This window comes from Castor canadensis, chromosome 6 (assembly GCF_047511655.1).
Source record: "Castor canadensis chromosome 6, mCasCan1.hap1v2, whole genome shotgun sequence".
NCBI lineage: Eukaryota > Metazoa > Chordata > Mammalia > Rodentia > Castoridae > Castor > Castor canadensis.
Genome location: NC_133391.1, coordinates 1191850 through 1215961, shown reverse-complemented (window position 1 = coordinate 1215961; position 24112 = coordinate 1191850). Strand labels below are relative to the sequence as shown.

Genomic DNA, 24112 nt, shown 5'->3' with positions numbered 1-24112 from the left:
CGTGCGAATGAGACTGCGTTAATAGCTGAGCTGTTACATAAGTGATAAAATTTTAACACCAGTGTCAAGTTGTCAGGCGTGCCTGGACAAGTCCTGGGAGTGGGGGCTCCACCCGGGCTCAGCAGGTGGTTAGCGCTGCCCGTGCACAGCCACCGAGGCCCTGCCAGGGAGGCCTGCCTTCCCTCCCTCCAGCCTGCTCCAGGGCCAGACTAGCTATTTAAAAATGATAGAAACAGAACAGCTTGCCCAGGTGAAGGTACGGTGCAGAGCCAGTTACGGTACTCAGAGCTCAGGCTTTACCTGGCTTCTCCCTCCCCACCTTCTTGCTGTGTCCTGCTCTGAACTCTGCCTGTCTAAGGCCATTGTGTGGCACGCAGTAAGCGTCCAGCACCCTGGACAGTGCCCTGCTGATGGCGCTGAGCCCATGGAGGTCTTGGGTTCTGGCCCATCAAGGACAGGCAGAGGGACCTGTCAGACAGGGAGGGGACCAGCAGGAGCAGCCATCCACGTTCTGTTGCCTGGGCTGGGCTTGCTCTGACCCCACCCCAACAGCCTCCATGCGGAGGCTCAGGTGACATAAGTGTGCTCTGACCCCGCAGGGTGGGACCCCACTCCAGACAGCTTCAGTGCTGAGGCCCGGGTGACATGGTCTGCTCTGACCTCATAGAGAGGACCCCACGCCAGATAGCCTCAGTGTTGAGTCCCAGGTGACATGCCCTGCCATCCTCTGGGGGAGGGAAACAGGTGGGATGGGAAGTGCCAGGCTGTGACATGCTTTTTAATCACTGTCATAGAACTTGGCTCCCTGGTGCTGCCTTCTCTTCCAGGGCTTCTGGGACATGAGCTTAGGGACCTTGCCAGGGAGGGTGTGTCAGCTCTGCTCTGAAACAAACTGGTGGCCCTAACAGTTCTGAGCGGAAATCTCTTGGGTCACCTGCTCCTGCCTGTGTGCACAGGGAGCACTGTTTGCATAGCATGTGGAAGGGCATTGCTGGGCACCTGCGTCCCCCTGATTACGCTAGCTTTTACATGGCTGAGGGCGAAGTGCCAGAAATGACCTTTCCATGCAAGGAGCTTGTAGACAGCTGGGAGATGAGACGTGAACAGTCAGAGAGCAGATGTGGCAGGCCCGCCCCAGCTGACGCCAGAGGACACAGGAGCATGGCACTCTCAGTTCTTCTAGGCTGCTTTTTTTGAGTTTGGGACTCCCTGGCTTAGAACTCCCAATCTTTCCTCCACCTCCTAAGTGCTGGGATTATAGGTGTTGCCACCATGCCCTACTCTAAACTACATTTGACATGTGGAATGGTGGCTTGTTGGAGGTAACCCCTTCTCACCCACATGCAGTGCTGCACCCAGAGGTCATTGTTCCTGGCCAGTAACTCATGGGGCAGCTGTGACCAGGAGCAGGGTCCTGCGCCCTCTGCCTGCAGAGGAGCGTGCTGGTGGCTCTCAGACAGGTCCCCCAGCCCTGTGTGCTCACTCTGTCCACATCTCCTGCCTGATGTCTGGATGGCAGATTGCTAGCACAGTGAAGATTGGTGGCTGTCTCTTGTGCAAATCTAAAATGAGATTGCACTTTTGAAATAAAAAGAAGAAGCTGGTTGAACATGCAGCTGGGATAGCAGAGATTAGAAGTGTTACTTATCTCGCTCACAAAGGAGGCAGAAGAGAGGGCAGTGCGGTTGCATACCAATGCAGTGGGGGTGTGCTCGCCAGGGACAATGGCGCTGGGGAACCGGGGGCAAAGCTGCTCTCAGTTCCAGGCCGCAGTCAGGTGCCGAGGGGTGAGCTGTGGAGGACAGGCAGGGCTTGTCGGTCTCGGTGACAGTGCTTTTCTTGCTCCACCTCGCCTTGCTCAGCCTCTGAACCTGTAGTCAGGCCACTGGCCTTCATGGACCAGCTGGCTCTGTGGGGCCCAGGAAGCAGCGTGAAGTGACTCCGTGGTTGAGGGCTCCTCTGGGGCCATGTCAGGGCTCAGCACTGGTAATGGCTCCCCTACGCCAGGGGAGTGGGGGGAAGGTTTCCCTGCTCATATCTGAGCATCCTGAGGCTCAGAAAAGGACCCACGACCTTGTCCTGGGTGTGCCATCGGCAAGGACACCAGCCTGCTTCGCTGCTGGAGTTTGCTACGGGTTTGTGCTCTCTACCCCAACCCAGGCATGGGGCTTGGACAGAGACAGCTGGGCCAGCCTGTCCCCTGGTGTCCATGGCTGGGCCCTGTGGATGGGCCTGAGGTGGCGTGGGAAGGTTCTCTGCAGCTGTATCCAGGCTACTGGGCCTGCCTCAGGCTTTCTCCTGCTTAGGTGCTCCCTGGTGTCATGCCGCGTGACGCTGCCCTGGGACAAATCTTCTAGGAGATGACCTTTTGAGCGGTTTGTGTGCTTCACCACTCTGAGGAGGATAGAAGGTGGGGGTGGTACTGTAGGTGCTGGACCCCAGGAGGGACACAAAAGCGTGCAAAACCCCACAAAAAAAGCAGCATCAGAAGAGACGTGGGCTCTGGAGGGTGAAAACCAGGGCCAAGATCAGGTTGAGCCAAGATTTGTATGTCCCACCGCACAGAGCACTGGCCACCTGGCTGCCCAGGAGACCTGGTCTTACCGGTGCTCTTCCTCATCGGAGCCCTCGCCTGGCCCACTGGGGTGGCGCTCGGTGGCTGGTCCCTTGGTGTCCTCATATGGAGTGTACCTAGTTTCAGAGCAGACCTGCAGACGTCCATGCGGTGAGGGCGTCATATGTGGGCCGGTTTGACCACTGTCACTTGCTTGCTCCCATACGACATCAGGACGCTGTTAGATCTGATTGATCCTGGAGGAATTTGATTTCGGCGGCCCTGAGACCCTAAGGAGGGCATGCTTTACCTGCTGCGTCTCTGCCGCTGCTTCCAGATTCTTTCCATCCACACACTCGCTCCTCCATTCTTGTGGAAGGACAGACTCCTGTGGAGACTGCTGTCCTGTCCTCTGCCTCTGGCCACCCTGACACCTGCTTTGAGTCACCAGTGAGTGCACTATTGACTTAGCAGTTTGTTTCCTGGGATTTGAGTTACCCACAAAATTTCCAGATATAAATGATTGGTGTGCTATAAATTGTACAGCATTCTGAGTAGTGTGTGGGCTCTTGCTTGTCCTACTTGTAAGTGGACTGCTGCCCAGCGTGTCCACGCTGTAGGTGCCACCTACCCGGTAGCCTCCAGTAGCTGTCTGTGTGATCGATCGATAGTCATGGTGTCATCAAGTGCTTGTTCAAGTAACTTATTCTGTGCGCTGGTGGCCTGTAGTGCAGGGACAGTAATGATGGCATTTGTAAAGCACCTGCTTTCAGTGAAGGTGAAAATAAGACTGTGAGCTGAGCTGCTGAGGTCCACAGTAAGAGGCATGTCTTGGTCCTCAGGGACTTGGCGTTGCTGTGTGTGCCCGCACCCCGGGTTCATATGAGTGCCCTCACTTTTGTCACTGCTTCTCGTGAGCCGCCCAGCACTGGCCTTCAGAACGTCCTCAGTGTCTCTCATCTCGTTACACACCCTCTGCTGTGCTCGGGTGCCTAGCTTCTCCCTGTCCTGCTGGAGCGGGAGCAGTGCCATCACTAGTGTCCCCTGCACTCTGGTTGTGTAGGGCGTGGGGAGTGTGCGTTTTCTGTGTGTCCAGTGGACACATGGCAGATGTCCAGGTTGTGCCGAGCGAGTGCTCAACTCCAGGTGAGGGGCATAGCTTAGTGTTTATGGGGTGTCACTGCTACTCCCCCGCCCTGACCATGGCTTCCTGGTGCACTGTGGCAGCTCAGGGCAGCTCAGTGGGCACCTCTGCTGGCTCCTGGTGGGCCTGGTCCCCGCGCACTCTGCCAGGTACTCACCATTCTCAATCTGTGCCTCGGTGGCCTCGGGGTCCAGGTGTTTCCCAGGCTTCTCTTCATACAGCGAGTCTGCCCAAATGGCTTCATGTCTCTGGGGGCAGCTTCTGGACAGAGCAGTTGGTGGCCCAGCCTGCGATCTCTGCTCCAGCTCCTCAGCTGCCCCCCTGGCCTTGGCTTCCCTGTGGCTGCGGCTGTGGCTCAGCCGTGTCTGTGTGTCTTGGCTTAGCCGTTTGGAGCGCATGCTCTCCTGTGGCTGAGGGAGGCAGTGCGCTGTCTTTGGGGTGTCCTGGTCCCCTCAGGTTTCCTGATCTCCCTTCCCCGCCTCCCACAGCTGTGCCCCCACACCTGGGAGGAGGGAGAGGCAGCAGAGGACGTCAGCACTTCTTCTAAACAACCTCTTCTGCATCTGACCACAAAAGGAATCCAGTTCCATTCAAATACATGACAGTGTAGAGGACACAGAGGAGATGTGACTGAACGCCATCAACCCGCTCCGCGAAAACCATCTCAAATGTGTTGGCTTGACACTTGGTATATGTGCGTGTGCAGAAAAGGTGCTTCCTGGCTTTAGGGAACATATAGCACCATGTGTGCTACTTGTGTTCAGTCTTTTGTAAACCTTTTCCAGGTTAACTCTTCCTTTAAAACAACGTCCTGGAGCGGGAGTGTGGCTCAGTGGTAGGGTGCGTGGTTACCCTGCACGAGGCCCTGGGTTCATCCCCAGTACAAACCACCACCAGCTTTCGCCTGTAAATTGCTCTTGTTACGCACGCTTTATTTAGCTGGACTAGGTTTGAACTTAGGGCTAGACAGGTGCCCTGGCACTTGAGCCATGCCCCAACCCTTTTTTGCATTGGTTATTTTTGAGACAAAGGGTCTGATTTCATGCCCAGCTGGCCTGGACTGCAATTCTCCTATTTGTGCTGCTGGTGTAGCTGGGATGACAGGTGTGCACCACTGGGCCCAGCCATTGGTTGAGATGGGGGGGGGGGTCTTAAGAACTTTTAGCTCTGGCTGGCCTTAAAACTTGATCCTCCTGATCTCTTCTTCCCGAGTAGCTGGGATTACAGGCGTGAGCCACCATGCCCGGCTTGCCGTACCAGTATTGTTAGGTATTTAACCAGCTTTTTTTTCTGTATTATAAGTGATACTTTGGTTATACATATCTCTAAATCCTTTCTGTGTAATTGTTGGTTATTTTCTCAGGAAATATTCTTAAGAGCAGAATTGTTCAAAAAGTGTTCCTGATTTTACAGAAGCCAACAGTCTGAGTGCTTAGCCTAGGCCAGGTGCTCTGTGTGCGTTGCCTCCCTGTGTCAAAAGGCCCCTTGATTATTCAGAAGAGAGGCCTGGAGATAGCCTGCTGCCTTGGGCTGGGTGACATGCTGTTAGTCACTCCAGCAGAAGCAAATCAATAGGAGAGAAAGTGGGTAAATTGGCTTTCCTGAGACTCTTGCACCACGAAAGATACTTTGAAAGGAATGATTAGAGCTGGGCGCAGTGGCTCACGCCTGTAATCCCAGCTACTGTGGGGGTGGGGGAGAGCTGGAGGATTGCAGTTGGAGGTTAGCGAGACCCCCTTTCGACCTGCAAGCTGGTGTGGTGGTGTGCACCTGTGGTCCTTCTACACAGGAGGCTTAGATGCCAGGATTGGGGTCTGAGTTGCTCCTGGCAGAAATGTGAGACTCTATCAGAAAAATAAATAGAGCAAAAAGGGCTCAAGTGGTAAAGCAGCTGCCTAGCAAGCACAAGGACCTGGGTTTAAACCCCAGTCCCACAAAGGATTGGGGGAGTGGAGGGAAGGAGAGAGAGACCGCCCCTCCCACCCCGTAGCCACATGCAGACACCCCAGAGTGCAGACACCCCAGAGGGCACAGCTGCGGGAGCTCCTTCCGGCCCTTCTCAAAGTCAAGGGGTTTGTTTTCTTTTCAAGCCTTGTCCTCCCCTGGGCTCATCTCTCACAAGGTTGTCCTCTGGGCCCTCCGATCCTCTCGCTCACCCTGCAGTCAGTCTGGGCAGATAAGGGCCGTTACAGGGTGCCCAATCCATCACCGGGGCCTCCGCAAGTCGTCACGAAGCCCGCAGCCCGCCATCGGTCTCCGGCTGTCCCTGGTGGGTCTTTGTCCTGGTCCTTGTCACTGACTGAGCGTTGTCTGGAGTCTCTCATTAACGCACCTGGCAGTCTTCTCCTTAATCACCCTGTTTTAAGGGCCTTGTTAGTTTTGTGGCTGTGGCATTGAGGTTGTGTCACTACGTTAACGATTCTTCAAGCCCAGTTTCTTTTTCTTCACCTTGACTTTGATTTGATGCTCGTGGGATGGGAGGAGACGGCGGAATGGTGACACCTCCCCAAGAGGTGTCCCCATCCTGCGGTCCTGTGATTGAGTGTACCACACTGCTGGGAGGAGGACCGGCTGACGGGCTGGGTGGTGGTGACATGTCTCAGGCAGGGTTGGTGCCCATGGAGGAGGAGCAGCAGGTGCTGGATGCCCCTCGCTCAGGAGAGAGTTGGCACCGTTGGTCCCCAGGACGCCTGGCAGCCTGTGGCGGGAACCGTCCTCTCTGACCCCGGATGTTTCTTAGGTGGAAATCTGCTAGGTGACGATGGTGCACCTGTGTTTCTAAAATTGGGTGCCTTGTTGAGTTCTGATCTACATGTGGCAGGATGCAGAGGGCTCCCTGTGGACGTGGTGACACTCGGGGGGTCTGTCCTGGGCATGTGTGGAGTGTGGCCTGTGCTCCCGAGGCGGCTCCCGGTGTCCTGCCTGCCAGAGCCCTGTGTGGAGGTGACTGCTGCTGGAGGACCTGCTGTGCCGCTGTTCTCCAACTTGACAGGTGTGCGTTGTACCTGAAAAGGGGACCGGCCCTGTCAGGGCGCCATGGCGTGGCTGACCCTGAACACCTGAGGCAGGGGGTGCCCATCTGTGTTGAGGTGGGACCGGCACCACGTTCCCTCCGGCAGAGTGGTGTTCTGCGCTGTGAGTGACCAGGGTCTGTGTGTCTGCCCCCTGCACAGAGTGGTTACAGTTTCTGGTTCGGACTGTGCTGGGAGAGGTTCGGGGACGGTGTCCGCACCAGGCTTTCTGTGACTGCTTGCCCTGTTCCTGGTGCTCTGTCCCCGCCAGCCGGGCCAGCCTGGGAGTGACTGCGCCGGTGCAGTTTGCGTGTTCCTGAGGACCAGTCGCGTGGGCACGTCCACGTGTGCTGGCCCTCGTGTCTGAGGACGAGCTCTCAGTGTGCTTTTTCGTTACTTTTTCCATCTGGTCGTGATCTCGGTCTAGTTTTCCGTCTTTCCTTTCTGAAGACTCGTGAATACCTTAAGGAAATGAGGCCTTTGTCTGGAAACCTGGTTTCCCACTTTGACATTTTCCCTCCTCTGGTTACAGTTTTTTCCCTGGGACGTTAGCGTGAAGGTCTTCTGTATCTGAGCGCAGTGTTTTTTTCTTTTCTGTTTTGTTTTTGTGTGAAAATAGAAACGCCATCTCTTTCCTGAATCCTTAAAGCTCTCCTTTGTGTTCCCTTTAAGATTTTCATCTTTCATGTCTGAAGCGTTGATCCACCAAGCCTGGCTTTTGATACCAGCCGAGTGGCTCAGTCATTGCTGCTGCTGTGACAAGGTCTAGCCTCCACTGAGTAAGCCGCAGAAATTCCTTCTCCACTGTTCTGGGCTGCTGCCCAAGGTCCTGGCTCACTCCATGTCTGTGAGGCTGTGTCATGTGTCTGTCCGTCGTCCCCTTCTCCACGCCCCCCCCCCCCCTTGCAGGTGTCCACCCTGGTGAAGGACAAGGCTGTGCTCGGAGGCTCCTTTCCCTTCGTTCCCTGGACTTCATAGCGCCACAGGTGGACTGGCCCCTCAGTGCTGTGCCCAGTGTGGGTTCACAGTGGCCCCTCTTGGAATTCCTCCTCCCTTACACATGGAGGATGTCTGGGAAGGGGAGTAGGAGAATTAGGGAGGTGACATGCTGGAGAGGCCCTCAGCAGTGCCCAGGACATCTGTGGCTCTGTAATGTGGCCTGGCCCTTTGCCTGGCTCCCGGGGAGGGTTCTCCTGTCCCTTCCCTTGACACTGTTTGTTCTGCTCGGCTTCCAGAGCTGCCTGGGGCCTGACGATAGGCAACTGGAGGAGCGGATGCTCAAAGGTGGATCCACTGTCTTCTGAGGAAGCTGTTAAGCCCGTGGGGAGTTGGATTGAGCGGCGGGCTGAGCAGCAATGGGCGCCCGTACAATGGCTCAGGAACTGTGTCTGCTTCCTGTCTCTAATCTGTGCTCAGCAGATGGGCCTGGTGAGCCATCGGCTCCGCTCCCGCCCGGCTCTGCTGCGTGCGCTGCCCGAGCCCCCTCTGCAGCTGGCTCCTCTGCCAGTCCTTGCCATCCCAGCTCCTTCCCTTTCCCTGCTCCCACCTCTGTGCAGAGCTGGCGGGGAGACCCTGAGCCCCTCTGGTGAGCAGAGGTCACCTGGGCCCTTCCTAGCTGAAGCTGGGGTCGTCCAACATGCTTTGTGAGGCTGGGGTCCTCTCCATCGTCAGTCAGGCCAGACCTTCACTGCTTCGCCTCTGTCTCCACTGATCTTTCACGGAAGAGAAAATAAACAGACCTTGGTTTTTCTGCACTGCATTCAGAACCTTCTGCATTTCTGAATTTTTGACCAGAAGCTTCCAAATCTCATTGAGTACCCATAACAAGTACCGCTCCACAAGCATCTTCTGGTGCCCACTGACATGCTGTTTATTAATTTTCAGTAGGGCCTGGATTGCTCTGTGGCGTCAGTGGCCCTGAAGTGGCCTCCCTGAGTCAGCTCCACATGGAGAACTGGATCTCAGCTGGACAGCCCACTCCTGGTCTGTAACCTGCCAGCTCCTGCTCTATAGCCTACCCTAGGGCTGTGCCAGTGACTTGAGTGCTGGCACACTCAGAGCTTGTTCTGTGCAGAGATGGCCAGTATCAGTCCACTGACTGTCCTCCAGTCCCCAGGGTTGTGGCTCTGTGCGGTGAACTCCCCTTCTCCACCAGCACTGGTGCTGCTGCCCTGTTGGCTGTGCCTCCCGTCTCCCTCCTCAGATGGGGTGCCCACTGCTGGCCGTGGTCTGAGGTCTGCTTTCCTATGACTTCCAGGGGACACCTCTTCCAGGGACCCTCCCCTCCCCCAAGCCTGTCTACCTCCCCAGAGCGCACTGCTTTTCCTGCCTGACCCTCAACCCTGGCTCTTGGCTCTTGGGCCACAGCCTCCCCTGGTCACCAAAGGCACTGCAGAGTTTCTAGGGGTGGAAACTCCTTTGCTAGAGCAGCCAGGCGAGAAGCAAGTTCCCAGTGGACACTTGAAACCTAACTAATGGGAAGTACCTGGAGGCTTGGGATGGAGCTCCTGCAGGTGCCAGGGAACACAGTGACTTCTCCAAAAAAGGCTTTTTTGGGAAGAATTTGAGAAGCAGATGTTGGTCTCAATGGTGTCTTGTCTGGCACTAGCAAGTGGCAGGGGCCAGGCCCGAACCCACTGCATGTGGGCCTTGCTGTGTGGTGCCACGGTTTTTCCTCCTTCACCCCAGGACACCTGAAGGTTTGGAGCCTTCTGCCTCCCCCACCCCCACCCCACGGGGCGTCCCCCAGCCGCCTGGACCTCCTGTGCTGATCCACCTGCCACAGGGCGACCCCCAGCCCCACGGTTGCCATCCAGCTCAAGGAGTCACAGCTCCACCCCTGTTGTGTACGCAGACGCAGCGGCAGGTCTGACAAGCGTTAACCCGGCCTTTTAAAGGTCACTTCTGTCTCAGTCAGCTCTTAAAGTTCAAGAGGAAATAAACTGCTTAGAGCTGGCATTTCTCAAGCCAGTGTCAACCCTCCAAGCTGAGCTCGGGTGAGAGCAAGTGAGATTAATAAACGAGTGGCCGTGTTGACACAGCCGCTGGCCAGCAGGTGCCTCCCTCTGGTTCCCGCGTGGGGGTGCTGTGGGCGTGTTTCTCTGCTTGTCGCCTGACAGTGTTTGAGGCTGTCAGCCCTGGTTATTCCCCAGGGACCCCCTGCCGTGACACCTGACTGACGGGTGGAGGACACCCTCTTCCCAGGAAGGTGCCTCACCCATCCGGGTATTGACTGGGCTTCGGGCCGAGGACAGTGAAATCGATAGCAGAATAAACAGCAGCTCGGGCTTATTAATCAGGCACCTTGAAGGCGGCTGCCGGGACCATTATGGAGCGCAGGTGTCGGTCGATGGAAGGCCGTGTCCAGCGCAGGTGGGCCCCGCAGCCAGGGGCCACGATCGACCTTGCTTTGCAGGACCTTGGCGCCACCACCAGTAATTGGGCTGCCAGGTGATTCCAGGGGGGGGCGGTGCTCCAGAGCTGTCCTGTCTCCCCTCCTAACCAGTTGTCCCGTGTCTGTGTCACAGTGGCAGTTAAGCTCTGCCTCAGAGCTCCTCAGAGCTCTTCTCCACCTGGTCCTGCAGTGTGACCCACCGACCAGGTGGCTCCCTGTGACATGCCCCAGCTGATCTCTGAGCGAGCGTATTCCCAAGTCTGTGTCTGACCCCACCCCCTAACTTGCACACTCTTTCTGGCTTCTGTGCACGTTGTCACAGGGCCCTGCCCCCACCCCTTGCACCTTAGCTTCTGTTACTATGGTGAAGGTGGAGAAGGGAAAAGTTAATTTGGCTCCCTGTTCTGGAAGTCACAGTCCAAGGCTGGCCCGTGCATGGCTTTGGTCTCTGGTGAGGGTGGCACCTCATAGCTGGAATGAATGCTTAAGCAACACCAGGTGTGTCAGGCAGAAGCCAGGGAGCAGAGAGAGGCTAGTGGAGTCCCATGGTCCCCTGAGGACTCCCCCGAGGTCCATCTTCAAGTCTCGGTACCTGCTGAGGACAAAGCTTCCGAATTATGAATTCCTAGGGGCACAGACCATGTCCAGACCACAGTGAGGCCATGGCTTCTCCACCTCTGCACTCTGCCCAGTCCTGGGGCCGTACTGCACGAGACCTCCCGGGGCCATGCTGGTCCTGTGGCAGCTGGAGGGCCACACGGGGGTCAGGGTGGGGAGGCGCACAGCAAGGCCTGGCCATTGTGGTGCAGGGAGCTGCCCCTCTTGCCTCCCATGTGGGGGCTCCTGTGTGGTTCACAGTGAGCCCCGGCCTCAGGCAGCTCCATGGGCCCCCTCACCCCTGCCCTGCCCCCTACAGTGGCCCTTTTAAATTTGAGAAGCTTTACTTCTTTGGAGAGCTTTTGGAGGGACATTGCTAGAACAAACTATCTAGACAAGGAAGGGGTGAGGAGCCCAATCCAAGAACCCTGACCCAGGGGGCCACTGCTGGCCATCTGCTCCTCGTCTGTCGAGCCACATCGCCCCACTGTGTTCTCTCAGGTGTGTGCCCGGGGCCACTGTCTCCTGGGCGCTTCGTGGCATCTTGCTTTCCTTTCCCCCTGGGGATTTTCCTCCCCACTCTTCTATGTCTGCCTCCCAAGGTTGTCATGCTGGGAGGGAAACAGAGGCTGGGGCTTGGCAGGCTGCGAGGCGAGAATGCCGAGGACTACAAGCCCAGGGCGCTGTGTGCCAGGGCATTGGTCTCGTCCTAGCTGTGCCACCTGGGACCACGCCTCCCTGAGCATTTGTGTCAAAGGCTGGACCTGAGGTGGAACCCCCACCCACCAGCGGGGGGCTCAGAGCCTGTCGGAGGCACTGACAGTTCCCCATCCCTCCAAGCAGGCCTTGCAGAGAACGTGAGCAAGGGAGCTCACTGTGCCCAGGCTGCTCAGTCCTGTCCATCACGAGCGGCACGGGTTGGGGGCGCGGATTACCTAGTTGGATCGTGCTGGGGCCGGGCTGGGAGATTGGCGTGTCCTAAGCTGCAGCTCTCGTGCTGGGCAGCAGGGGGCCTGGGGCAGGTGCTTGTGTCTCAATTTTTAGTCACCTGCTGGTGTTTCTAAACTCTGGATCCTCAGTGTAGGCCAACGATGGGCGGCTTTTCCCCATAGAAGCAAGATAGTAAATATTTTCCTCTTCAGGCCAACGCAATCTGTCACACGAAACTGGCCACAGACAATATGTCAACTGTGGGCGTGACAGTGTTCCAACAAAATAAAACGGGAAGGCTGTTTTCTGAGCACGAAGGAATATGGGAAAGAGTATGGGACCTCATTGGGCCCCACCCGGCTTTCGCTTGCTGGCTGTGTGACTTTCTAGATCCTCATTTGTGTCTGAGGGGGACCGTGTGCCCAGCCGCTCATCCACAGGCAGGTTGAGCCAACATGATGTGGGTGACAGCTGTCCTCCCTGCAACTGAGACCTCGGTGCCTGGTAGGACAGGGCTCCAGGACACCTGATGGTCACCTCTGCACACCACAGCTCCTGGCTGGGTTTTTGTGTGGTTGTTTGTCCCGTGCTGGGGATGGAACCCAGGGCCTTGTACGAGGCAAGTGCTCTTCCACTGAGCCCCAGCCCCGTCCTCTGGCTGTCTAAATTTTCTGTCTACACAGCGGTTACTTAGTGAAGCTCTGAGGGGTTACCTGCCCTGTGGTCTCAGTGGTCGAGGGGGTGAGCTCGCTGCTGACTGCTGTCCCTCACTGTCTCTTTGAGACACTCTGCCCTGGGACTGCAGGTGGCAACTGATAAGTCAAATTGGATGAGCCTCTCTGGTTGCAAGGGTGATTTTCTGTCTCTCTTTTCAAGGTCGGATGAGAGTATTTACCATGGCCTCTGTTTATCTGGGAATACAAATTGACTTGGTGCCTCGAGTTGATGAGACGTTGGAGCAGGCCACTCATCAGAGCCAGTGCTGGACAGTGACCGGAGGCCAGGCGACAGCTTTGCATGCTAACCCCCAGGCCTTTGATAATTGTTTCGTCTTTGCTTTTTTCATTCTCTGGTTTTGTTTCTGCTGTTTGGATTTTTTTTTTTTTTTTCAGAGAAGTGTGTAATGACACTTGGAGGCGTTTAAGATTGGAATCAGATGGCGTAAATAAAGACAGCTGTGTGCGATGCCAGCCCGGGCACGAGGGCGCCAGGAACCCATGGCTCCCACTGAGCCTGCGCATGGGCACGCTGCAGCAGGGCCACCACCTGTTCCCTCCTGCATCTTAGGGCCATCCTCTCCGCAATTTCCAGACCTAGCACAGCTGTGTGACCAAGGCTGGCCAGCAGCTCTCGGTCTCGTGGCGCCTGTCCGGGAGGACACGGGCAGGGGCTGCCCAGCACTTGTGACCTCCGACCTCTCCTGTTGCTGCCCTGAGCCCTGTGCAGACTCGGAAAGGCAGGTTGCCAGGCCAGCTTGTTATTGGGGCACATTCTCGGGCACGGCCGGCGTCCTGGCTGGACGTAGCTGGGGTGGCCCCAGGGAAGGGAGTCAATACTTATGGAAAGCTGCGTGCTTAAGTTCTGCGGCCGTTAGGTGGAGGACATCAGGGGCTTTGCGTGGAGTGTGAGGTCAGAGTCGCTGGATGGATCAGGTGCTGGGGGCTTCTGTCTGGTCCCGTGGCCTCCCAGACCACGCCTCCTTGTTTCTGTCCAGAAGCAGCTGTCGTTCCTCGGTGGCCCCCTGCATTGTGGCCGGCCCAGTGCACTGGCCTCCCCAGTGTTCTTTGCATCAGGGAAATGGTATCAGGAGTCTGACGGCCGTGCAGTGCTGCCTCTGCCAGCCTGGAAGTCTTGTCTTCTGCAATCGGTGTGTGTCGTCCAGCAGCCGTGTGGTTCCCTGCCCCTGTGAGCGTGGCTCTGTGTACTTTTCTTGCAGCTGGCATCGTGTGTGTGTGTGTGTGTGTGTGTGTGTGTGTGTGTGTGTGTGTGTGTGTGGCTGGGAGGTGGTCCTGGTAGACGGTGTTCTGTCAGGATTGGTGGCTTCCTCTGGAGCATCTGCTGGGACAGTCTTCCTGAGCTCCTGCCAGCCTCTGGGACCTGCCCACTGCTCTCTGTCCCCAAGGCCCTATGTAGAATGCCACTGGCTTTCCCTGCTGTGCACTCATCCCGAGCCACTGCCGTGTCCCTGCTGCACCCCCCCTTGAGGCCCAGGGACCCCGTCTCTCCCCTGCCATGTCCGGGAGCAGCCTGGCAGTCTGGGAACTGCTACAGAGCCAGACTTTGGGATTCCACTTCTCACAGAGAGGAGGACGTGCGGAGGCCCTCCAGTCCTCAGGCTGTCCAGGTTGCGTGTGCAGCACGCCTGAAACCTAGAGGGGCTGCAGTGAGGGTGGGGCCTGAGCGGTGGTACAGGCCCTATGTATGTGCACAGCAGTGGGGCTCAAGGGAGGCTGGATTTGAAGGCTGCATTGCAGGGTGGGTTTGCTTCAGGGATGGGCAAGTAGGGGCTGTGCAGGCCCGAGGCAGCAGCTGGGTGATGGTCATGGAGAGGCTGTCAGAGCGTGTTGAGGCAGCCTGGAGTGAAGTGAGGCTCTTGCATTGTGGAGGCTCTACTGTGCCCTGAGCGTGGGGGAGGGGAGGCCAAGGGGCCCCTCACTGCTGGCTCAGGTGGCTGGGAGGTGGTGAGACCTTTGCAGAGGCCAGAGGCTGAGTGTCCTGTTCATCAGTGGCACCAGCTGTCCTTCACCCATCATCCATTTCTGGGGCTGTAACTGCCTTCATCCTGCCTGAGATCCTTCCCGAGTTGGTGCTTCCCTTGCTGGATGAACAAACTTCTGGAACTTTCTTTCACTTCCGGGAGATTCCCTGTAGAGCAGGGTGGGAGCCAGGACATGCTTTCCTGCTCCTGCCCTGGCAGCATGGGAACAGTGTAGGGACAGAGGCCCCAGCCACCAGGGGTTGGCCTGCACTGTTCGTTTCCAGCTGACGGTGTTGGGATGGGGTCATTCCTGCCTGACGCAGATGTAACTCAGCACCTGTTGGTGTGGCTGGGGTGTGAGCTGTGCATTGCTCCAGGCACAGTGTCCAGAGGCTGGGAAGGGCAAGCACTGCTGTGTCCTGACGGAGGTGACTTGGCTGCTTAGATCTGCATTTGATCAGTAATGTGGCAGAGGTTGCAGAATCGTGTGAGTGGGTTTCATCTGCGCGGAAGCTCTGAGAAGAGGGTGCTTTAGTGCACGTGGAATTACACTTCTGCTACTTATATCTCAGCCCCTTGGAGCGCCCCTCTCCCAAAGCATGAGCGTAATTCAGGGTAACACCCGGCTGGTCAGCGGTGAACTTCCCAAGCAGCCACCACAGGGCCACCTCCTGTCACACAGGTCCCCAAGTGTGGGCTCGTAAACCACAGTTGCTCCTTTCTCACTTCTGGAGCCGAGGAATCCCAGAGCGCAGGCAGCTCTGGTGATGCTGCCTCCTGCTGTGTAGGGACAATGTCCTTGGGTCCTCACAGGAGGGGGTTCTTAGGTCCATCACGTTGAGGGCTCTCCTGCATGGCCTCATTTCAGCAGTGAGGACGTGTTCAGTCCACAGCAGAGGTGCTGCTTTGCTCAGCTCTGGCTTCACGCGTGGGCCTGGCTGTGGCGGTCCTCTGCTCACCTGGTGTGCAGTCCGAGCCTCAGCGCACAGCTGACCTGCCCTGCTGTCTCCTGTGGTGGCCATGGCATCTTGGGGTGTTGTGTCTGTGTGCACAGCTGCACTTTTCTTGCTGTGCGTGTGCTCGGGCGCTGGCTGGAGCTGGGAGAAGGGAGACTCGAGAGGAGAGCCAGCGGCGGCGGCGTGTTGGACAGTGTCGTTAAAATGTCTCCTGCTGCTGTGGAGTGTCTCCTGTCCTTTCCTTGTTTCTTGAAAGCAGGTTTCTTAGGCTAGGGTTTCTGAGGACAGCCACGTGAAAGTGAACCGCAGTGGCCCGTCACATCCAAGATGGCTCTCAGCTCGGACTTGATGGCGCCTCTAAAAGGCGCTGGGCCACACACGTGCCAGCCCTTCTTGAAGTGCCTCAGCTTCGTTCTAAACTCCCAAAGGCTCACAGAAATGCCGCCGACCTCAAGTTCAGCTCAGCGGGAGCGACAGGTTTAATTTTTTATGAGCTTTCTCTTCTCTTGCTGAGAAGAAAGGCTGAAGTTGAGCGGCAGGACGTTCCCGGTGGGAAGCAGCTGCGGCTCAGGCCCTCGGCCGAGGCTGCCACACGCTTCTCAGCTGTGGAGACCCCGAGGGTGGCCGAGCGCAAGGCGCCGCAGAGGCCATTGGTGGCAGTGGCTTGAGGCTGGCTCTGTGGAGGGCTGCAGGAGGCCGGACTCCCATGGGACAGTGTGCTAGCCCTGCTCAGGCTTTCTGGACAAATTGTCCCCTCTGTCCACAGGACTGTGCCCCTCTGTTGGACCAGCCCCTGAAGCACGTCGGCGTGCTTCACGATGGGAACCGTCTCCTTCAGTCGTTCTTGCTGTGAGGTCGGGTCTGCCCGTGGAGGTTGTTAGTGCACAGCTCTGTACTGTAACTGTGATAGCTCACGTTTCTAGAACTTTTCTACTGTGTACTTAGAACAAGCTGGAGATGGGACAGTGACTTTTGGGTGCGGGGAAGGCAGGGTGAAGGGAGTGACTAAGGTCACAGGGGTAAAAAAAAAATGTGTTCTACCACCCCCCCATACGGAGGATTGAACCCAGGGCTGTGTGCGCCCCGGCCCCAGGGTTTCCCTGTAACCTGACAAAGGATTTTCAACTTGGACCCAGCCCCACACAAAGGGCTCACCCTGTCCCGGCGCCCAGGGGCACACAGCTCAGGCCATGGCCTGCAGTGGCTGTGATCTCCAGCGTCAGGGTCTGGATGGGGCATTTCCGTCCTGTGTCCTTACCTCTGTTAGGTGGCCAGGGCCCAGATGCTGCATGTGGCTAGGTAGCTGGCTCAGACTCAGCTGGGCTTCCTGGTGCCCGGCCTTGCTACCTGGCTCTGTCACACTGAGCCCCGGTCCTCAAAGCCCCAGGTGGATGGCAGCTGTGTGTGACTGTGTGTGTTCTGGGCAGGGGGTGCCCTGGACAGACACAAGGACATTGTACTGCCAACATACAGGGAATGGGGTCTGTCAGTCTCCCTCAAGACTCCTCGGCCCCATCGTCAGAGTGGTCTCTCAGCCCTGCTCAGTGTCATGCTGACATTGCCACACCTGTGCCTGTGTGCATGGCTGTTGAAACAGCAACGCGGATGCTGCCATTCTTCTAATTAAAGCACCCACTTTGGAGCAGTGACTTGGCGCCCTCGCGAGCTTCCACTTGATTCAACGATTCAAGAGTCGACTTCATGGTCTGTCGTTCTTACATTGGTCTATGAACAGCTTTAAGTTGAACAGGATGTCAAAATAGCCTCTTAATACGTCTCTTTCTAACATGCATTTGTACCTGTTGGGTTCTACGTTTCGGTTACGGGGCGCCTGGCGATGCAGGTGGCCACGGGCTGATCCTCGCTTAGGTGAGATGACCGTGCCAGGCTTTCTGGGGCCGCCCGGCTGGTCCCAGCTCCCTGGTGCCACAGTCCCATGCACGGTGGCCGAATCAGGGTTCCCTGCCATGCCCGCTGAACCAGGTTGCATCGGGGTTTGATTTACATTCACTTTCACTTCATACTGAAGCTGTTGAAAGAATCTGACTAAATTACGATTTTGAAAACGCTGGACTCGCTCAGATGTGAAGTAGGAAGAATTGGCTAGCTGCCGTTCTTGGGAGTTTGGTTTTCTTGAAATCGTGTAATCAAAGCAAATAGAAGTAAGTGGGTGCCAGCAATGATGTAATGCCACAGATGTCCTGCTCAGCCCGCCTCAAGCTGTCATGTTTTCAGAGCAGCCCCACCGCTCCGTCTGTCACCTCCCATGAGTGTTACAAAGGTCACCTTATAACAGAGCCCTCATGTACTGCGTGTGTTAGTTTTTGGAAATAGCAGCTTTCTGGTCGTGAGATAGTTTTCATCACTGTGGTGTGCGGTCCGTGTGTGCCCATCACTGCAGGGCTGGCCCTGTCCTCACACTGTCCTTACCCGAGCCGTTCCCTCCATGTCTCCCTCACCCCAGTGTCTTCTGTGGCCTAGCAGAACGTGAGCCGATGGGGACAGGGAAGGCCATTAGGGTGCTGACTATTTCCTTCCATTGGTGTTACTGGGCACTGGTCGCCGGAGTTCAGAGCCGGCCTCTGAGGGACCAGCTGGTACAGGACTTGCCCCGGGTGTGGGACCTTGAGCAGCTGGGGGCATTGACGGGTGCAGAGGTCACATTCTGAGGTGCTTTGCTGCTCAGCCTGGGTGTTTGTGGTCAGCAGCCTCGGGAGGCCTCTGGTGGAAGACGGCACCTTTGCTGTCTAAAGCGAGGACGGGTGGAGGGAGGGCCGTTGGGAGGCCATCGCGATTTAGGAGAGAAGTGACCAAGGGGAGAAGGTAGCAGGGGGAAAACAGTACAGGTGAACCTGAAGAGGGACGTCAATGGGAGATGTCAGCCGGCCGCAGGGAGGGACAGGAGGAGGGCTCGCAGCTATGACCCCGACTCTGTGCCCACTGCAGTCCCAGCGCCCAGGGTGGGGCTGGCTGTCGCTTTGCAGTGCTCGGCTCGGCCCCTGCGGTGGCTGCGCTCGCTGCCCCCCACGCCGCACATCTGCACGCACTGATTCACGTGGGAAGTGCTTGCGCTTGCAATTTACCTCATTCAGAAGTCCCGTCCCGCAGCGCCGCGGGCTGCAATCTTTCCCATTGTGGAGTCGCGCTTCCCTCCCCCGCCCGCCATGTTCTGGGATCACCCTGGGTGTCTATTTGAAACCCAGAAACTCCTGAAAGGCGTTAAGTAGCTATTCAGGAGCGAGGAAATGGCAGGGAGGTGGCTGCACGTGCAGTTCTATTTCAGGATGGCCTGGTGGGGCTCGCTGCGGGGGTGCATCCCGGGCCCTGGGGGGGGTGGCCGGGCCAGGCCTGGCCTCATCCGTGTGTCTCCTTACCTCCCTCTGCAGTGCCCGGGGGCTGGAGAAAGCCCAACAGCAGCTCCAGGAGGAGGTCCGGCAGGTCAGCGGCCAGCTGCTGGAGGAGAGGAAGAAGCGAGAGACCCACGAGGCGCTGGCTCGAAGACTCCAGAAGCGTGTTTTGCTGCTGACCAAGGTACTGGTCCTGAAGGCCCCGCTATGGCCTCGCCTGTCCTTTCCTCTCTGGCGCTCTGCCTTCTGCAAAGCAGTGCCCCCTTCTGCCTCGTGGCCCCATCCTCGCACTCAGCACCACCTGGTGCAGCTGCCCCCGAGCCACTGGCCGTCCTGGCGATAGCTCGTCCCTGCAGGGGTTGCGTCTCGGCAGTTTGGTTAGGCTGGCGTTCTTACTCCAGGTCCCAGGAGGGTCGCTGGAATGCCAGAGAGTCCTCCTGACCTGGCCTGGAGCTGGGCCAACTGCGTCCAGGTAGAACGTTCTGTGGTCCGCAGCTCAGCATTGGGCCTGCGTCCGTGCCAGGTCCCCTGCTTGCTCTGACTTGAATGAGTTCTCATGTCTTCCATATTACTGCAGTTGCTGGAGCGGGGAGGAATGGCTTTGGTGAGCATTAGTTCAGACATCACCATGGACACTGAGATTCCAGGAGACATGGGAGAAGAAAGCCAAGTGGCCCCAGGCCTGGCAGTGTCCAGCCTGCTGCTGTTGACACAAGCGTGGACCTGTGTCGCCCACTCTTGGCCTTAGGAAGACAGTACACCTGGGAAGTACCAAGCTGTGTGTGACGGATGTCTGCATGCTCTGGAGTGTGTCTGATGAGAAGCGCGGCTCTGACGCTGGGACCTCCTGGTGACGAAGCAACCAGGAAGCCAGTGGCTTTTCAGCCACTGGCCACTGTTCCATGGCTGCCTCTGCAGCTTCTTGGCACCACCTTGCAGTCTTACAGGAAGCCATCATGTAGGGCCTTCTGGGACCAGGGCTGGACTGACCCCTCTCTACAGGCCACAGAGGCCAACTCAGGAGCCCTGGCCTTGCAGTGGACCCCAGAAGGGCAAGGTGTCCAGAGTGCCATCCTGTAGCAGCTGGGCCTAGATCTCATTCCTCAGTCAGGACCATGCCAGCATTTTAGCATGGCCTGTTCAACTGGATCCTGGGGACCAGTTCTGGGCCTAACTCATCTTACTGTCTCCCCAAACGCCTGCCATGTGTCTACTGGTGTCAGCACAGGCTCTTGTGAAGTGATCCACGGCCACAGCCCTTATAAGCTTGACAGCATAGCGGGGAAGAGCCAGCAGCATGACCACACACTCACCCGCTGTGACAAACAGCCCTTGATGAAGCAGGAGAAGTTGTCTGGTGAGGCTTGAGCAAACACCTGAAGGGTGTGTGAGTGACCTGGTCCTTTGTGTGAGAACCCGGGCAGGGTGAGAAGGAAGGCTCCATGACACTGATGCTGGTGGCACTGTGCAGACACGCAGGAGAGAGACGGGAGGGAGCAGGAGCTGGGGTAGGTAGGCCACCTGTGCAGGACCACGGCTGAGGCCGTCCTGTGGGCACTTCCTGTTTCCCAGAGACACCAGCAGCGTGGGCGTGTGTGGCCAGGGCTCCCTGAGTAAATGCATAAATCCACAGTGCTCAGGGAGTTCTCCTGTGCTGGACCTGGCCCAGGGCTATGTGACCTCTGCTCAGTCACTGTGGTCTGTTGGCTGCCAAGACCCATCTCAGGGTCGGGACTCTGGTGGCATTGAGGACTTGCTCCCTGAATTGTGTTGAGAGGATGTGGCCTGTGTCACTTGCCCTTGGGCATCTGGAGGGCTTTGACCTTGGAGTTCATACCTTGGGCTCACAGGAAGGAAATCTCCACCCCTCCCTCCTCTGCTTAGCCGGCTAAACACTGATGGTTCCCTGGTCCTAACCGGTCTCTCCCCAACCTGTGCTTGGCTTGCCGGCATCACTCCAAGTTGGGGAGAAGGTGGGTGTTGACTGCCCTGCACTGAGACTGGTTTAGGTGGCTGTTCTTCCAAGGTGTGTTGCGACAGGTCAGTACCAGTCGCCTGTGCAGCCTCGAGGCCTGGGTGCAGGGACCTGTCCTGCTGTCTGGTGTGATGAAGGGTTCGTCAGCTGTCCAGGGACAGGACGGCAGGCCTTGGCCCACGATGGCTTGTGCGAGGTTATGAGCAGTGCTGCTGCTCACTCCTGTGGGCCTTGCTGTGGACACATGGAACCTCAGCTTGTGGTCAGGGAGTGCCCACTGAAGTCCCCCAGAAGTCTGCCATTGGGCATCAGCGTCTTCTGACCCGTCATCTTGCTCTGACCTCGCTGCCCTGTGCACCGCCTGCTGGCCTCCCTGGAGGAGGCAGTGTCGCCGCCCGCTCATCACCTGCCCGGCTGTGGATCCAGCCTGTGCGGAGCCCTGCTGGTGGCTTTCAGACTCTTGGGCCCGCGGAGGGGCTGTTTGTGTGCTTGACATTTAAGTACGCAGCGCTTGGAACGTGCAATTTTATTTCGGGACCTTTATTAAGCAGCTCAGTCTAAGGAGTTAATTGTTACTGATAGCTAAGGGTGTAATTACCCCGGTAAAATATCATGACTATTTTAAGCATTTGGAAGTTGGCTTCTGGAACCGGATGAACACAAACCATTTTCCTATTTGAGACGCGCTGTTTCCATTGCGCCCTAACGTCCCTCGCACGGTCGCACACTCTTGCTTATGGAGTACAAGCGGTAAAGCTGACGTTTCTGTGTGATGAAATCCCTCCCTTCTCTACTGGCTCCCTCAGGTCCCGAGGGCAGTGGTCACTGGGACCCCCATCCTGAAGAGCAGGCCTGGCAGAGGTCCAGCTCTGTCTCTCGCACGGTGGCTGCAGAGCACATCCTGTGGGCGTCACAGTGCTGTCCTACCTGCAACCCCTTGGGGTAGACCAGTTGTGTATGACCAGGTGCAGCCAATCTCGGTTTTGCGTTTTGGGTCTGCACTGGTCTCTGTGTCACTGTGAGCAGATTCTCCCGAGCAAGCTTCTCCTGGGGTGCAAATGACCATGACCTTGACTTTGGCTGCTAAGAGGGTGGGCTGCTCGCTTCTGCACAGCATTCTCTGTAAGTGGGAAAAGTCTTCACAGACTCAGTGCCGGGAGCCCCGCGGGGTGAGGCGTACCATGGCCCGTGCTCCCCCAGAGCAGAGGCACCTCTGTGCAGTGCCGTCGCCAGAGCGGGGAGACAGGCGTGGGCAGTCGTGGAAAATGGCGTCCTCTGTGGCTTCCCAGCCTCTTGTCTGTCCGAAGTCAGTCTGTGCCTGCCCTCTTTGGCAGCACCTGGGTGTGTGCAGATTGGCACCCATGCCCTGCCTTTAGCTCAGAGCTGAGGCCATGCAGCCAGCATGCGTGCTAAATCCTGATTCTCATTGTGCTTGCCGGCCCTACCCGCTCCGAAGCCAGCTCTGGCGTGCTGCATTCTGGGATCCACATTTACCTCCGTGTGCACATGGGCCGCAAACATTTCCTCTTGACCGTCTGCTGACATATGGGAGCCTCCTGTTCTGGCCTTGGCCTGTGTTGGGGGAGGATGCAGGCTGAGCGGGTGTGGGATGCCACAGGCCGTGGGATGTTGTAGGATCACAGCAGCTGCCGAAGCCACAGTCCTCATCGTACTGTCCCTGCTCTCCCTTCTCCTCTGAGAGCTGCAGTCCCTTCTGATGGCCTGGTCCCTGACCTGGGACAAGTGTGATACTTTGCATCTGGTCAGTGGGCTGGGTCCCTGTGGCCATGCTGGCCAGTGCCCTCTGTGGAGGAGCTGGGCTGGCCTTGCCAAACCCTGCTATCAGTGGAACCCTCTTCTCTTCTCCTGTCCCTGGTTCCCGAGCCTGTCCCCCTCGGGGCCTCTGGAGCTCTGGGCCCTGCCACCTGAACACAGGTGAGTTGCTGGAGCAGCGTGGCCTGGGGATGTTGAGGCCACCGAGATGGTGATAGGAAGAGTGGGTGTGGACCACACGCTAAGGACACGCTTCCCTCCATTGAGGAAGAAGGAGCCTAGGGAGGGCTGGTGACGCGCAGGTCGTCACTCAAGCTTCCCATCCACTGTGGACTGCTGTTGTGGCCTGCCCACGTCGGTGGGGCCGCGGAGGGCACGGGGCAGAGGCATGCTAGCGCATGGGGGGTCTTCGTAAAGTGCAGAAGCTGGTTTAATTTCCAGATGGGGCCTGCTGTCCTGTGAGTGTCCCTGTGCTCGACATGGTACAGTCCCAAGTAGCAGAAGTCTTGTCCTCCACAGAGGTGGGACAGGGACCCCGGGAGTGACCCGTCCCAGGACTGTGCTGAGGCCCGGATGTCAGTGTGCGCGAAGTGCGTTCTTCTCTCAAGGCTTGTCCTGTGGCTGGCACATTGCTGTCTGAGTAGATTGTGTGACAGCCGTCCCTTCCACCTGTGCACACCTGCACTGGGCCCACAGCCACTTCTCCTTCCCCTGCACTCCTGAGGAGACTTGTCTGTGTGGTCATTTGTCCCTTTCCATGTGGCGCTCTGTAAATGGCTGAGTGTGCAGCAGGCAGACATGGCTGCTGGGCTCTGCTGTGCTGTTTCCTGTTCCCTCGCCACCTCACTGTTATGACTGAGCTCTGCACCTGTACCCAGGTAATGGACTGGATGGAGCATGAATTCACTGTCTGCCCCGGGCAGCTAGCGGGCTGCAGACCTTTTGTTCTGTGCAGGGCGTCGCTCCTCTGAGTTTGGGCCATGGAGTGCACTCACTGAAGGTCAAGGCCTGGTCCTGAATGCTGGTGAGGTGAGGTTGGGTGGCACACAGTGACACCTACAGCCTGGTCAACACAAGGCTGCCCAAATTCAGACCACGGCCTATTTGCTTCTTTTAGCACCCTCCGCACCTGCTTGACATTGGCCGGAGGGGTGAAGGTGGGGTGGGGGACGCCCCCAGCCACGTGTCCTGGACAAGGTTGCTCTTTGAAGCCCATGGTCATCCTTGTTAGCAGCCAGCAGGACTTGTGTGCTGTGAAACTCGCACTCAGAGCCACAACCCACCCACCCAGGCCCTTCTCAGCACCCATGGGTCTGGAAAGGTGCCCTTTGCAAAGTCACTGGAAAGTGAACTTTGCCATGGTATTCTCATACTGTCCCACCAGGAAGGCTGCAGGAACAGAAGAAAGCGTTTAGAGAGAGAAAAGCAATTTTAGGAAATAAAATGAAATCAGAACAAGACGTCTTTTGTCCCTCTGTAGTCTGAAGATGTTATTAAGATAGATAGGCTGTGGGCGTGCGCCAAGGTGGGAGCAGGGTGACCTGTGCTGTCGCCACCATTGGGGCCAGGCTGCTGATGGGCTCAGTCCCGAGGCCTCTGCCTCTCTGGGCCTCAGGGTGGGCGGAGTTCGGAGGCAGCGCCCTCGCCCTGCAGAGAAGCCAGGCCTCTCAGTCCCCTGTCCTGCTCCCTCCATGTGTCACGGGGCCTGGGCCCATGCTTCCTCTTTCCCTGCC

The 24112-nt window shown here is 57.5% G+C and overlaps 1 protein-coding gene across 10 annotated transcripts in view; it reads left to right on the top strand.

The window, feature by feature from the left end:
- Positions 1 to 24112, top strand: part of Mad1l1 (mitotic arrest deficient 1 like 1) — a 267255-nt gene that overhangs the window by 96743 nt on the left and 146400 nt on the right. For 9 of the 10 annotated variants that reach the window (XM_074075385.1, XM_074075384.1, XM_074075388.1 and 6 more), the window contains one exon: positions 18671 to 18815. The exons of the other annotated variant lie outside the window; for it this stretch is intronic. In XM_074075385.1, the coding sequence (XP_073931486.1) occupies positions 18671 to 18815 (145 nt within the window). The remainder of the gene's footprint in view (positions 1 to 18670; positions 18816 to 24112) is intronic. 10 annotated transcript variants of the gene reach the window in all.